The sequence below is a fragment of the Girardinichthys multiradiatus genome, chromosome 17, assembly GCF_021462225.1.
Source record: "Girardinichthys multiradiatus isolate DD_20200921_A chromosome 17, DD_fGirMul_XY1, whole genome shotgun sequence".
Taxonomy (NCBI): domain Eukaryota; kingdom Metazoa; phylum Chordata; class Actinopteri; order Cyprinodontiformes; family Goodeidae; genus Girardinichthys; species Girardinichthys multiradiatus.
Window position 1 is genome coordinate 24,852,802 of NC_061809.1, and position 16,389 is coordinate 24,869,190.

A 16,389-nucleotide genomic window follows, 5' to 3' on the forward strand; every position below is an offset into this window, starting at 1 on the left:
GGCTTGACTTGGAGTGAAATACTTGAGACCTGACTTGAACTCGCCCCTCCCATACTTCAGAACTGACTTCCCTCACAAAGACTTGACATTTGACTCAGTGAAATGACTTGTGAACATCTCCGGCTAACACACGATGTCAAACATGTCATTTGAGCAATAGATACAACAGGATATTGCAGATGTACCCGTTTATACTGTTCTGATCTGTTGGTGCCTACGAACAAGTGAGCAGTAAATTCTGATATGATCTCATCTGCAGCTGAAAACACATGAATTGTTTAATATTGGATGACCTCTGCAGTAACTTAGCCCAACAAAAGGCTTTTGTGCTGCTTCTGCTCAGTCAAACTTTCAACCCCCTATCACCATCTTACCCTTTTCTCCTAACTCTACTGTCCACCACGCTGATCAGAGTCGAGTGTATCACAAGTGGTCTACCATGCAGCCAATAGGATATTATGGGTCAAAGCTCATAATCAAAGGCAGGACACATGAGACTGCTGTGAGGTCTGCAGGGAGGTGCAAGGCCCACCTGCCAGCATGCATAATACAAAACCCACCAGCTGTCAACCTTAAGCCCTGCTTTTTCTCTTCTTTTGTCATTTCCTTTTACCTAACTCCACTTTCAGCAAGGTCAAAAAAAAGAAAACAAGGTTTTCAATTTGACGTTTTTTTCCTCGTTTAGAGGCCATTAGCCAAGGACTGTAATTTTATTGTCACTGTTCTCTGTTAATTAAAAGAAAAACAAGCAGATTCACAACAACGCCTTGGTAATGATCTCTCAATTTTGACACTCTAAGTGACCTCAACATTGAGGAATGCATATAAACAGAGCCAATGAGCTGCATTTTTTCTGCTTTAATAAAACATGATGTCACATTTAGGTAATCTGTAAATTTGTCTGTCAAATAAAACTGCTACAACTATGTCTTGAGGTGCATTTAGACCCCAACACCTGTCCAGATTAGTCAAACGCAGACTAATGTTATGAGCAGGCAGATGTTGTGTAAACACATGAATTGGGTGGACTTTGTGACTCTGGAAACTCTTGATTGTTTACAACAGCCCCCTTCCTCTCTGTTACAGCAGGTGCTCCATCTGGCAAGCTGAACTTTCAGGGCTGGTGTACAATGCTGCAGTAGTGCAGGAGTGACTCATGTGTTTGCACGAGGCTGAAGGCAGCACACTGAGAAAGATTCCAGATCCAATGGTATGCAGACTCCAGAGGGTTTCCGTTTGGCTCTTATGAGTATGCTGGATCCATGTGAACACACCCCTGCTGCATCCCATCCCAGCATCAGGCTTAACTGGTCTTCCACCCTCACAAGGGAGCATGAAAGTTTCCAACCCCCCCCCCCCCCCCCCCCCCAATGTGAAAATAATACAGGTCACCATAATGTTGAGAAATTGTTTCACCCCCACCACACCCCTGGAAGAACAATTTCTTTCCCTTGTGGAAAGTTCTGGAGGGGTTCTGCCTGTTCACTTTATCTGGCTAAGATTTTTTTGGAGGGGACAGAATACAACATTGAATTGAATTTTAATGCTTGGATATCTCGGGTTTTATAAAGAAGGAATTGTTTTGTTTTATTTTTGTTATTGTCTACTGCACTGTAAAACCTAACATGTTTTGACGTTACAAAAACTCCGAAAAAAAGAATAACTTGCCGTTCTGCATTGTTGGAATTATGAGTATTGATTAATTAATATTTATGAAGAATTATCATTAAACATCATAATTTGAGAAAATTAATTTCTTAACCAAAAATCCTCATTTATGAATCGAAACCAGAGATGTCCTCTGGTGTTGTAATTGTGGCCCAAAGCCCTTGATAATTACAATTAGTAAATTCTCAGTAATAGTTGATAACTATTTACTAGATGTCACTGTTTAATCAACCGTTTCTGCCGAAACGTGGGGAACTTTAATCTTATTTTGACTGACAAATCACTCTTGCACAAAATAAACACAAACGCCTTCTCTTTATCCATGAATATTCATTAAATCAACAGCCCTGATACAACTCGCTCTTCCGATTCAAAAATCTTCACCTAATCAAACATGCAAAGTTCTACACAAAAGGGTAAAATATCTAACTAAACAAAACAGTAGTATTGCGTATGTATGAGATCAAACCAGCAGTTATGGCAGTTATGGCAAAAATACAAGAGGAATATGGTGTTGAATGAAGCTTTGGGAGCACCACTCCCAAAGTGTAGCTTAGTTACTGTAAGTCATAAAACATCCCCCACCGCTTGGGAGTCCACGCACACAAAGAGTTGTAAAACTTGACAGCAACTAACAAACATGAAGTCGAAGACAAAGAAAATGGTTGATTTTCACCATGAAGTTATTATAGCAGTTTGATTTTCACAGCGCACCTGCGTTCAGGTGTCCAGACAGTAAAAACACAACTTGCGAGACTCGGTGGCCTCCGAAATTCAACAGCAATCAAGTTTAAAAAAAAACAATGTCATGCACATACAATTCAGAACACATTAGACTCATGGGAGACTCATGGGGTTGGGATCGGAACTCATTGGGGGGTCGGGACTGCTCCATTCTGGGGCGGCTCCAGTTGGCGGGCTGATTTGAGCCCTGTGGACCCCTCTTTTGTACATAGCCCCCTCTCTGGAGGTGGATGGGGATTGTTGGGGACTGGGTTTGGGGCGGGGGGGCGGGAGCCGGGCCGGGGTCACCCGGATCTGGGCGGTGCCGGCCCCCCATAATATGGGGGGCCTATTTCCTCCCTGCCACACTACCTGCCGGTGGTTGGAGTCTCTGCTTGCTGGTGTACTTGTGGTTCTCGGTGTCTGGGGCCGGGTGCTTTGGTGTGTGCTGGCTCACTCTCGGTGGCTGCTTGCCGGGGCTTGGTCCCCTGGGCTCTGTCGGGCCTCTGCTTGAGGGGTGGTGTGTCCCGGGGTCTTGGGCCTCTGGGTCCATGGCTGGATCTGCTCGGGCGTGGACGGCTGCCGACGGGGCCTGTGGACTCGTCGGTGCGGTTCCCTGGGGCTTCTGCACTGTCGCTGCTGGGTGGTTCCCCTGGGACTCTCCACTGCTCTTCTCTGGGGGGGGTTGCGGTAGTCCCGGCGGTGGTTCTCCTGGGGCTCTTGTGCTTTGTGGGGCCTTTGGATGTCTGTGGCTCGGATCTCCTTAGTGTCCATCCGGGGACCATGGGGCAGGTCTGTGGGTCCTCACACTCGCTACTTGCATATTTGTTTGGAGAAACCTTGTATAAAAAAGCACGTCCACACTCATACTCACAGGTGTTAAGCTTCAGGTGTTGACAGATACACAGATGTTCTATATTGGGCTGCACCTCTCACTAAGTACATTTTACATTCATAATTACCATGTACTATTTTGTTAAAAAAAAAACAGCTGCAGGTGTATAAGCAAGCAGAGTGTAATCTTGTACTCTCTTCATCCTTCTTTCTCTCCTCCACTCTTTTCTCCTTTTCTTCCCTTTTTCCCTTTTGCCCCATCTCTCTCTTTTTTGAGCTTCTTTTTTCCTTTTCATTTTAGTCTCCGTATCCATAACAATTTAAATATTCCCAAATAAGTTTATAATAAAATTTATTTTATAAATATCAAGCAGAGCTTTAAAGCATTAGCTGTGATGCTCCACTTGTGAAAGTAAATCTGTTGGGCAATTTCTTGGCACTCAGACAACAATTGTGAGCGATACTCTGCCGGACAGGACACGTGCAAATGGTCCAATATTCAGCAAAAAATGGTCCAACGGCATGCAATAACTTTCCCTATGTTTGTTAAGTTTCATTTCTGAAGTGGACCCCACAATTGCTGACTCCTGACATGTGTGGTCACAACACATAGGATCATGAATCACATATATGTCCAAGAAGACAAATTGGTAATATCCTTTTTAATGTCAGCTGACCGGCAGTGCTCAGCAAAAAGTTAGGGAGGGACAATGTTCCATTGCAAACCAGATTACTACTATAGATTTTTGCTTTGGTCAATTATTTTTTGGTTTGTTCTGGGTCTTAGGTTTTCTAAGACAAACTGTAAATATTAAGTTTGTATTGGCTATAATTCTCATTTTATTCTGAATACCAGGATCACACCAGGGATCTGTTGCTGATCGTAAACCCATCTAGTTCTCATTAGTCTTCAAGTTCCACAGTTTATATTCATTCCAGTTAGGTTGAACTGGTTTGGTCATATTTGTTGTACATACAATGTCCTGTAGTCTCTGAAAATATAATTATTTTGCCCACTTTAGTAAACCCAATATTGCTTCTTTACATTTTAAAGCAAATAAGAAAAGAAAGCTTTGTTTAAACCAACAAAACTGTTAAGATTATACAACATTTTCTCGTTTTGCCTGTCATTTACACGCTGAGGCAGATCTGCATCTCTTACACAATATAGTTGAAAAGAATTTCTACACCAGCTGGTTTATTGTTTTTTTCACAGAGTTCTGATTCTGATTAAGAACAAACACACTGTTTACTGCAGACTGCGCTCCAATTCACTTAGTTGAAGCAATACTTCCCTGAAACTGTTACTGATCACAGATGGTCAGTGGTTGCTCAGAAGGTTTTCTAGTGTTTGTCATTGCCTCGACGTAAATCTTGTTGTTTTTTTTTCCTGTTACATTTTTTTCACCAAGCTATGAAATTTACAAGCCAGAAAATCAGTTTATTTGCTTTTTGTAATGCTTTTTATCAGTTTTATTTAGTTTTTGTAACTTACCTTTGTGGTTTTAGTTAGGAAGATCTATTTTTTTTAATAAAACTTTTGAAAAGTTGTTATTATAAAGCAGTAGAAATGAAATGATGCATCAAAGTCACAAGAAGAGACAATACACAATATGGGATTGCTGAAAGATTAGATCTTTTACCCTCTAATACAGGTCCTTCTCAAAATATTAGCATATCGTGATAAAGTTAATTATTTTCCATAATGTCATGATGAAAATTTAACATTCATATATTTTAGATTCATTGCACACTAACTGAAATATTTCAGGTCTTTTATTGTCTTAATACGGATGATTTTGGCATACAGCTCATGAAAACCCAAAATTCCTATCTCACAAAATTAGCATATCATTAAAAGGGTCTCTAAACGAGCTATGAACCTAATCATCTGAATCAACGAGTTAACTCTAAACACCTGCAAAAGATTCCTGAGGCCTTTAAAACTCCCAGCCTGGTTCATCACTCAAAACCCCAATCATGGGTAAGACTGCCGACCTGACTGCTGTCCAGAAGGCCACTATTGACACCCTCAAGCAAGAGGATAAGACACAGAAAGAAATTTCTGAACGAATAGGCTGTTCCCAGAGTGCTGTATCAAGGCACCTCAGTGGGAAGTCTGTGGGAAGGAAAAAGTGTGGCAGAAAACGCTGCACAACGAGAAGAGGGGACCGGTCCCTGAGAAAGATTGTGGAGAAGGGCCGATTCCAGACCTTGGGGGACCTGCGGAAGCAGTGGACTGAGTCTGGAGTAGAAACATCCAGAGCCACCGTGCACAGGCATGTGCAGGAAATGGGCTACAGGTGCTGCATTCCCCTGGTCAGGCCACTTTTGAACCACAAACAGCGGCAGAAGCGCCTGACCTGGGCTACAGAGAAGCAGCACTGGACTGTTGCTCAGTGGTCCAAAGTACTTTTTTCGGATGAAAGCAAATTCTGCATGTCATTCGGAAATCAAGGTGCCAGAGTCTGGAGGAAGACTGGGGGAAATGCCAAAATGCCAGAAGTCCAGTGTCAAGTACCCACAGTCAGTGATGGTCTGGGGTGCCGTGTCAGCTGCTGGTGTTGGTCCACTGTGTTTTATTAAGGGCAGGGTCAATGCAGCTAGCTATCAGGAGATTTTGGAGCACTTCATGCTTCCATCTGCTGAAAAGCTTTATGGAGATGAAGATTTCATTTTTCAGCACGACCTGGCACCTGCTCACAGTGCCAAAACCACTGGTAAATGGTTTACTGACCATGGTATCACTGTGCTCAATTGGCCTGCCAACTCTCCTGACCTGAACCCCATAGAGAATCTGTGGGATATTGTGAAGAGAACGTTGAGAGACTCAAGATCCAACACTCTGGATGAGCTAAAGGCCGCTATCGAAGCATCCTGGGCCTCCAGAAGACCTCAGCAGTGCCACAGGCTGATTGCCTCCATGCCACGCCGCATTGAAGCAGTCATTTCTGCAAAAGGATTCCCGACCAAGTATTGAGTGCATAACGGTACATGATTATTTGAAGGTTGACGTTTTTTGTATTAAAAACACTTTTCTTTTATTGGTCGGATGAAATATGCTAATTTTGTGAGATAAGAATTTTGGGTTTTCATGAGCTGTATGCTAAAATTATCCGTATTAAGACAATAAAAGACCTGAAATATTTCAGTTAGTGTGCAATGAATCTAAAATATATGAATGTTAAATTTTCATCATGACATTATGGAAAATAATGAACTTTATCACAATATGCTAATATTTTGAGAAGGACCTGTATAGTCATGGATTCACAAATCACCATCAGTGTAGAATTTGGCATTAAATGCTTGACTTATCCAAATATTGTGGTTTTTATGTTGGCCTAACTCTAAATTTATCTTAATGTCAGAAAAGCAGAACAATAGAATATAGTTTTCAACTGACACTGGCAGGTCTACCTCCATCCATTGATCCATCGATCCATTCATCCAGCCAGCCATTTTCTATGCCTATTGGATTTTTACAGGGTGACAGGGTGGTTAGTGTCCATATCCATCAGGCAATGGTCAAGAGGACGGGATATATCCTGCACAGGTTTCCAGGCAGTTGCATCAATTTGTGAAATTTACAATTAAAAACAAGAAGAAGGTCTCTAATTGTTTGGTATTTTTACCACTTTTAATGTACTCAGTAGTGTCTAGTTTTTCACTATAAACGATAATGGCTCTTGATTTAGATGTTAAATTAATGACCAGGATGGAATCTCTTCAGGGTAAGCTCTGGTAACACAAAAATACATCACTTACACCTGAAGAAGCTGTATGTTGTTTGTTTGAATGTCCATTCTATGTGGAGTGGGCACTCTTTAGGAAAAGGGTGGTAGAGAACAAGAGGCCAAAGGTTAATTACAAACGCTGATTCCATTCAAAATAAACACAGTTCATCTTCTATAGCATTGCAAACAAGACAATACTGTTTTGCATAAACCTACACATTATTGTTAGGATGCTGGTTTGCTAAAAAATAATATCAACATCTACGCATAAGGTGAATTGATTTATCTTGAGATAGATTGAGGGTGTGGCCTGGAAGGTGGGTACTCAAGGACCAGCACTCCCAAAACAAATTTCAAGCTAGAACCACCACAGATTGTGAAACTTAAATTGCTACAAAAACCAACTGTTGTAAACAATTCATGATGGTTTCTTTTATTTAAAGAAAACCCAGAGCAAGTCCTGTGATTGTCTTTGCAGAATAATTTTTCATTTGCACTGTGCTTACTTCAATTTTAGGTTTTTTCTGTTGGGTCAGTAAAAATTAACAATATATTTTTGACCATTTTTTTAAGGCACTGGGCAATGTACGTGTGTTGGATGATACATTGTTCAAAGTAAGACTGTTTTGAGTTCAAGAAGAGGCAATTTACCTAAACACAGCTGAAGTTGGGAGTGAAGAGCCGTGGGAAACTTGCTTGTGCCTGAAGAGTTTAACTTGCCTTTATTTAAAGTTAAACACTTCAAGCCTCACGTTGCGACCACGCCAAACAGTCCGGGATGAGAGTGAGGGGTGCCTCCGAAAAAGCCACTTTAATAGAAGATAAAAGGCTGAAACCTCAAAAGCATATGCCACACAATCATGAAAATGTGACTTTAGCCCGAGGGACTGCGACAAAGCACAGCGAACCTGTTTTGTTGATTAGGGGAGGGAATATAAAGAGAGCTTAGGCAGGGTCAATACAGGAAAGGAAATAGAGGGTGTAGATCTTCATTGCTACCCGCAACCTCTGCTCTCAGTGCAGATTGAAAAAGTGATAAATATGCATGAGTTTGGCTTCAACAGTGAAGGCCTTTGATGGCATGGTTAACAATGCTCTATCTCTAGAGCAAACAGGCTGAAAATAACTGAGACTGTGAATGATGAGTGTGAGAGAAATCCAACGGGCAACAGAAGATTTTAACAAACTATGTAATCACAACTTTGTTCACCGGTCAACTGTTGAATGATCAGTTTCAGGCGGCAATATAGCCTCAGACTTCCCTGCCAATTGATCGCCCTATTTTGTACCCACATCTTGACATTTCTTCCCTTCCTACTTCCATTTCGAAAACAAGCCATTTTGTTTCCATATACTTAAACCATGGTACATCATTTTATTTTTTTAGTATTGGTTGTTGAAGATTTATTGAATTATTTATAAAAATGCTTAAGTCTCGTAATAATTGAATTGTTCTTTGAAGAGTTTATATTGTACATTAATCCATTCAATTAATTTTGGTCCTAATTCCTATTTGGGAAGGTTGATGCTAATGAATTATGGCAAATTGTGACCTCTAATAAAACCAGAACAACTCGAGGCAACCTTCCGCCTGTAGATGTTAGTTAATAAATTGATATAACAGCATTTCCTTGCCATAGACTATGAGCTGTACATAGAGAACCGTTTTAGGTCGATGTTGTCAGAGCAGTGTGGCTGGTACAAATTGATAATTGATCAGTGTGAAATATAATGCTTCACATTGTATGAAAAGGTTGGTCATGAAATTTCCAAAGCTACAAAGCTATAAAATGGCAAAAGTGCAAAATGACCAGCTCCTTTGTCTCAAATAAGTGAGATTGTTGGTATCCGGCTGAGTCTTTTATGTGTGGAATAAATGGTTTTCCTCAAGCAATAGTCGTTTTTAAGGCACTCCTTTTTTCTTCGACAAAATACAATTGTTAGGTTAACTGCTTAAATAAAATGACCTTAGTAGTAATAGTAAACATTTTTTTTTCTAGTGTGTATCTAAGTTGCCTATGTTAGACTCTACATACTGACTGCTATGATAAGCAGGGACTATGGAATAGCACTAAGTGGATACATAAAACTACACGTTAAGGTTTAGGAACACATCATTACTTACTTGAAGTTGAGGTATATAATCAGGATCTCTCCTGGGCACACAGAGCAGACCCAGAATTCAATGGAAGGACTATATGTACCTCTTTAGGCCTTGGGATATCTTGGGATCCACCAGAAAGTCTGGAGAATGTCGGTGTTTCCCTCCTATACCCACATGAGCCGATCTTGGATAAGCAGAAAATAAAGGATGGATGAGTAGATCAATCAGTAGATCAATCAGGTTTGGTATCACAAATAAATGCCTGTCATTGGTCTGTTTTTTCAAGACATATGTAGTCTCTACCCTCTAAATATAATCTCTTTTTTTGCCCATTTATAGTTTTTGCTTTCCTTTCACATTTTAAACTTGCCTAAACCCTAGGACCCTAAAACCAACCTGTGAAGTTTTCAGTCACTCACCAGCAGCTTAAGGAGTAGTGGAGTTGCTGTTTTATTTCTTTCGGCTCAGATTCAACTTGGCTTTGAACTTGTGTGAACTTAGTCTTGACTTTATCTTGTCTAGGAATCACCTTAAGTGGTCATGACTACAGCCTTATCTATCTCAAGAATTCTCTCTGCTTTATGTGCTTCTTGTATTCACAACAGATTAGGTTGCTTAAGCTTGATGGAACATAAAAGGGTTGCTTATATATCTCTACTGGCTTTCTGGTACGATATTGTAGATGGAGTCAATGCTTTAGTTACAATTTGTCTTTATTCCAAGTCAATATCTAGTGGCAGGTGTAGCTTGTCCTGTTTGATGCATGTTTAGAGAACAGCTGCCAAATCCTAAAAGCTACAATATTAAGTTTTCTTTTCAGATTTTGAGCTTTTATCTCTTTATTAGGAATTTAACTTTGAAGCAGGGGAAAACGTTTCACATTTCAGTATGGACCCAAACGTATTTGAACATTTCCCTTTGCATTTTCTTCTTGTTCCTCACAGACCTGAAGGCCTCCCAGTCATTTGAGCACTTCAGCATATCTGACAAACCCATGGACTATAGGATCCTACACATGGATGAGGACCAGGACAGGATGTATGTGGGATGCAAGGACCATGTTCTCTCCCTGGACCTTAACAACATCACCCATGGCACGCTTAAGGTCAGCAAGATGGCTTGAGTTAGGGCATGAGGAAAACAGCATCTTCTTCTGCAGTTTTGACTTCTATTGTCCTGTCTTTTTTGTATCCTTAAACATAAAATACATAACAAAATCTATCCTACAATAACCGCTGAGGAGATTATAATAATTGGGCAGCCAAATGCAAATAACCTTATATTTGTCATAATAGGTGCAGTTTTAGGGTTATTTGGAAGAGTCATGAAACTGCCAAAGTGCTCTTATAACAAATTCTGAAAGCAGTGAAGGAATTATCATCCATGTAATTGACAAGGGTGAAGTGGTTAAACAGATGGGAAAGCATTTAGTTTTCCCCTGAGAGCCTCACATGCATCCACTAATTTTCCCCCAGTAAATTGCATGATATATTCATTTTTTGTTAGACCTTTAAACCCCTTTCCTGAGTTGCAAACACATTTTCCACAGATGAAAGTAATTACTTACAGTGAGCAATAAAAAAGCATCATGTTAAAGCCATCCAATGTGTTTTTATTATACAGTCTAATGTAACACAGTTTGGTTTTTTTTATCTACAGTTGTTTTGGCCTGCATCTACAAGCAAGATAGAAGAGTGCCAATTGGCAGGAAAGGACCCCACGGTAAGGATAAATATCATTTCCTTGGCATCATATTGGACATCTTGTTTTTGGGCTCAGCACCATTAAGTGATAACAAATATTTTTTAACATGTAAGCATTCCTTAAACACATGTTATAAGTTTTGATATTTTTGTATTTAAAATTTACATACCACATGTTTATAGTGAGTTAAGTGAACAGTTACTATATTTTAATAAATGTGACAGATTCCCTAATGCAGTTATGCTTTTCTTAACAGTAGCGGGACTGGTTAGAGTATACCCCAAGAGTTCCAAAATATCACAAGAATATTGTTGTTACTGTGAACTGGACCTCTTTGGGGAAAATATAGACAAAAACTGACCAGGATACACAATAAATAATACAATCCAAATATATGTTTGTACTTAGCACCCTCCTTAATTTTGGTTTAAACAGCTCGCAAAAACTAGACATTTCTTGGAGTATATGGTCAAGTAAAGAGGCAATATTAACCTAAAACCCCCAAAACCTTTTCAAAAAGTCTTTCAATCTATTTCTCAAGACTATATGCTATATATACATACATCATTTGTCTGCACCTGGTTATCCCTGCAGGGTTGCAAGGGGGCTATTGCCTATCTCCATCAGTCACTGGGGAAGATGCAGGGTACACCCTGGACAGGTTGCATGTGTATCACAGGGCGACACAGAGACACACAGGACAGACAAACATGCATGGTACACACACACATGCTTATAAGGGTAGTTTAGTGACCATTTGACCTAAGATGCATGTTTTTGGTCTGTGGTGAGGAAGATGGAGGTACCCAGAGAAAACCCATGCTTGCCAACTCCATGTTGAAAGACCCCAGTCTGGGATTTGAACGCAGACCTTCTTGCTACAAGGCAACAGTGCTAACAGTGCCCAAGATTACTTTATGGAAAAGTTTAAATTATTTATGGGAAAATACTGGGAAATGATGAATTTTGACTTTTGCACATTACTATTTTTTTCCTATCTTGAGGCATAGAGTATAAGGAAGAACAGGCTATAAAAACTACCCCATATGCTATACATTTTGTGGATTATTTTCAGTCTTTGGGTTTTGTAAGGTTTTGCCTTGCCCACTCTGATTTTGATTCATTCTGATTTCTCTTTAATAACTATAATATAAGAATACATAAGAATGGAATTCAAAAATATTTTTAAGCTTCTTGGTGTAAGCGGTCATTGATTAATTAGAGAGGTGTTATCGTGTTGCGTGTGCGAGAGCAATTGCTGTAAAACAGGCTTTTATTTATATTTTAAAACAAAAATGTCATATTTTTCTTTTTTGTGTTACACAAATTTCATAAATAGCTTGTTCTAGCAACTAGTACGGTTAGTGCAGCTGACATTACTCAAACAGCAATCTGTATTTCCTACAAAATTAAAATGTTTGCCTAACACTGTGATTTTCTGAAGCCTGCCAAAATTTCCAAATCCAGTGTGTTCCATAACAGACTGGTTGACAGCTTGAGAAAAAAAATCTGATTATTTTAAAAAGCACCAATTTACAACAAATACTGTCCAATCATACAGATTAATTCAAAGCTGCACACCCTAATTTGATCCACGTTATCAAGCAATAAAGTTTAGATTATTATTCAAACTAGTAAAAACATTTTATGTCTAAGAAAATCAAGCTAGTTACATTGACACGCTAACTTTACTACTTCTGGATGAGCATCTAGTGACAGTGGACAGTTGATTGCATTGAGTCATTAACTTTGCAGCAATCCCGCATTATGAACATCAATCTAGCAACAGCTGACAGGAAAACAGCAGCACTGTTGTACTCTATTAAGCCTTTCTGTTATCTACTGAAAGTCTTGCTCTCTCTGGCTCTGTCACAGCCTTTTTTTAAACTGCAAACATTTAATGACGTGGTTAAAATAAGGCTATCTTTGAAACAGCTTCTTGAGTTTCTACGCTTCCTCTGACCTTATTATAAACACCTCACTAATACTGAACATAGTTAAGACTGAGTGTTCTTTAATCGGTAACCGCATCCACCCCAAAGGCTGTTGTCAGCTAGAACTGGTAGGACTTGCAATTGGTAAAGCTTAAAGTCATCCAATTCTGGACAAAAGACAATCTCTTGATGCTTTTTTAGTTATTAGGAGTAAATCCTTTTAATGATTCATGAATATATACAGATGCATTATTAAAAACCTGACACATTATGTTTTGTGAGCTGAATAAGCATTTGTAATCTCCTTTTATTGCTATGGACCCACAAATAATGGTCAGCAATGAGGTCGCCATAAGAATATTGATGGTACCTTTTTTTTCCAAGACTGATTGCTCTGGCATGATGGTCAAGATCAAATTCAAAGCTTTTTTTCACCTGTTCCCAAATCTGTTCTCCCAAAATAAAGTCCCCCCTTTTCCTCGAGCATCTGTTTACTTGTCCCCACTCCAGCTACATTTCTGGCTAGCAGCAGATTTTTGTCGAGGCACCAACTGGAGACCGTGGTTGATTCATCTTTTCATCAGTGAGCTATTCATAAATTGAAGGCTGAAGATTGTTGAAAAAACAAGACTGAATATAAATCAAAGGGTGTAAAAAGAAGCAAAGGTGATTGATGTAGAGATTTCATTAGGTACCCCAGTTCAGAGCAGCACTTGTTTGCTGCAACAGATTTACGATGAAACGATACAGCGAGGCTTGGTAGACTGATTCCACCTCTGCATCTGTTCTTCTTTAATTAGATTGTCCTGGAATGAGAGCATGTACAGCATCTCATAGGTACTGCAATAGAGAGAACTAAACAGAAATGGAGGGAAACAATGGTTTAACTATAAGAAACATGTTTTAATTCAGTTTAAAGCAAATGGCTGCATAGCTTAACAGTGCTAGGATGTCAGTTGCTGTTTCAAAAATAGAGGAAGAACTGTTTCCAGTAACTGAGCCATTTGTGTAGCTCTGAGTAATCACATGTGTGCTGCTGACACGCTCCCTCAAATATTTGGGTAAGCCATCTCTACCCAGAGCGACTAAAAGCCCCCGTTTCCTGTCATTTATATTCTTACCACTTTCTACTTGTTTCAGTTTCTGCTTCACTATAATTCCTACCTTCTTTGATTTCTTTTCCTGTTAATATCACTATTTCTCACTCTTTTTTGGCTTAAATCTTCCTCACGTTTGTATAGTTGTGAAAAATGTTTGCCATTTTCATCATATCATATGATAGCTTCAATAAATGCAAAATCAGTTTTCAAGTGATGATTTTATTGATGAAGGAAAAAAATGGCCACCAAGGGTGACATAGGGTGACATACAGGCAACAACTGACAACTATGAATGAATTTTATTCCACTTCTTCTTTGCAGAATTGTTTTAGCTGACAACACTGGAAGGTTTTCAAGCATGAACGGCCTATTTAAGACTATGCCACTGCCATCTAAATTGCATTGGATCATTGTCCTGATTTACAATCAGAGTTGTACACTTGAGCTTAAGGTCAGGAATTGATGACCAGACATTCTCCTTCAGGATTTTCCCGTAGAAAGAAAAAAATACTGTTCCATCAAATGTCTTATACATCCCGAAGCAAAAAAACAGCACCAAACCATCACCCTACTACCATCATGTTTGACTGTCGGTATGATATTTTCTTTCTTAAATGCTGCCAAGATGTAAAGGGATGCATGTTTTAAAAATTTCCACTTTTGTCCTGCCAGTGCACAGAATATTTTTCCAAATGTCTCTGGGATCATCAAGATGTTTTATGGCAAATATGCGATGGGCTTTTGTGTTATTTTTGGTCAGCAGTGGTTTTCACCTTAGGACCCTTCTATGGATGCCAGGTATGTTCTGTCAAAATGGATATTTCCTACTGCAGTTCCAGTGATGAGAATAAATATAACAGCGTTACTTTTTTTGGTACCATGAGCTAAGCATTTTTTTTTTGGTAAAGGGAGGAGCGAGGGCAAGACTATCACATAAGTGAAGATGATTGGCAAAGGTAGAGTAAGCTTTCATTGTATGCCATATCAAGTAAGCAGCCCTGCTCAGGCAAACTAGAAGATGTAAGCTGCAAAAATGGTGGGCCTGGAGGGAAAGATTACGTTTTCAAAGTGAACGTGCAGTCACTACTTTATTCTCCTTGAGGTAAAAGGTGAGAACGTACATGTGAATTAAATATGAAAAGTTCGGTGTAAGTAGGCTTTGTGTCTATGTAATTCCACTTTATGCAACTGGCTTGTGGAACATTAAAAAATCTAAATTCATAGACATACTTTAAAAAAAGTTGCAGTAGTTACTTTCCCTGTTAACTAGTTACTTTTATAGTGGAGTAACTCAGTTACTAGTAACTACAAATAAGTATATATATTTTTTAAGTTACGTACCCAACACTGTGCAGTTTACCTGCTGTCAGATGCACATCCAATGGGGATCTCATTTTGAATTTTGTTGGAGCTAATGTTTACGTTATTGCCACCTGGTGGCGTATCATGTGTATTACAGTGCTTTTTGACTGGAATTCCATAGAGAATGTACACAAACATGATTTTCAAAGATGGAGGAAAAATATCAATTTAAAACATATCTGAAGTAGTGTAGATGGAACCTGAGATGAGTGATTACTTCAGTGTTTCAGAAGTTGTTGTGGGGTTTTTTGTGACCTTTTGGATGGATGTAATTTAGGCAGGGCAGCCACTCCTGGGTAGATTCACTGCTGTTACATGTTTTCTCTTTATGAATAATGGCTCCCACTGTGATTCACTGGAGTCCCAAAGCCTTAGAAACAGCATTTTAACCCCTTCCAGACTGATAGGTGTCACTGACATTGTTTCTCATCTGTTCTCAAATTCCTCTAGCTCAGATTATGATGTGTTGCTTTTTACAATATTCATTCAAGTGGCTAAAAGCAAAAAACTGAAGAAATCTGGGTGCAAATACTTTTTCACAGTCCTTGTTGAACTGAGATTTAGAGCGCAACATAGTTTGTGGCAAGAAGAACAACCTAAACCAGGAACACTATTTAAATCGTATTTTGGCTTTCTCACAAGCCTTCACTCAAAACCCAGCGTGATCACATTGACTTTAGAGTGAAGGCACTTGAGGTCACGAGGTTGTGATTGCATGGAGGGAAACACAAGAGGAAAGTAAAACACGATAAGGTTGCACACACAAATGTGGCTCTGTATGACTGATCAGATATGATCACAGGCTTCATGTGGTTCTGTGTAACTGAATGAGGGGGGAAAGCAGGACCGACAGACGGCGATAAAGCAAATGAGGATAGATAACAGAAATGGGTGTGAGCTGGTAAAATATTCAGTTACTGTTCACTGATACCACCCAGTGGATTTTTGCACACTGACCATGATCTGCAGCAGCTGCCAATTCTGGAGTCATGTCCAAGTTCCTGACGGCTCCTTGGACACGTGTTCTTGTCCTCCCCCACTTTTCTCCACTCTCTTTCCCTTTCTCCATGTTATCTGCAAGCTCACGCTCAATTACAACGAAGTCCATCACTCCAACTGTTACTGAGATTGGTTAAGTCGAAGCAACATAGTCGACAATGGTTTTATAATGGTTGTATCTAGGTATAGTCCAGCATAGTATGAAATACCACAATAAATGAAAA

At 39.5% G+C, this 16,389-nt stretch overlaps 1 protein-coding gene across 3 annotated transcripts in view; it reads left to right on the forward strand.

Moving 5' to 3' along the window:
- Positions 1-16,389, forward strand: part of sema3c (sema domain, immunoglobulin domain (Ig), short basic domain, secreted, (semaphorin) 3C) — a 74,085-nt gene that overhangs the window by 27,963 nt on the left and 29,733 nt on the right. For all 3 annotated transcript variants that reach the window (XM_047389689.1, XM_047389688.1, XM_047389690.1), the window contains exons 3-4: positions 10,011-10,171; positions 10,726-10,788. In XM_047389689.1, coding sequence (XP_047245645.1) covers positions 10,011-10,171; positions 10,726-10,788 — 224 coding nt within the window. The remainder of the gene's footprint in view (positions 1-10,010; positions 10,172-10,725; positions 10,789-16,389) is intronic.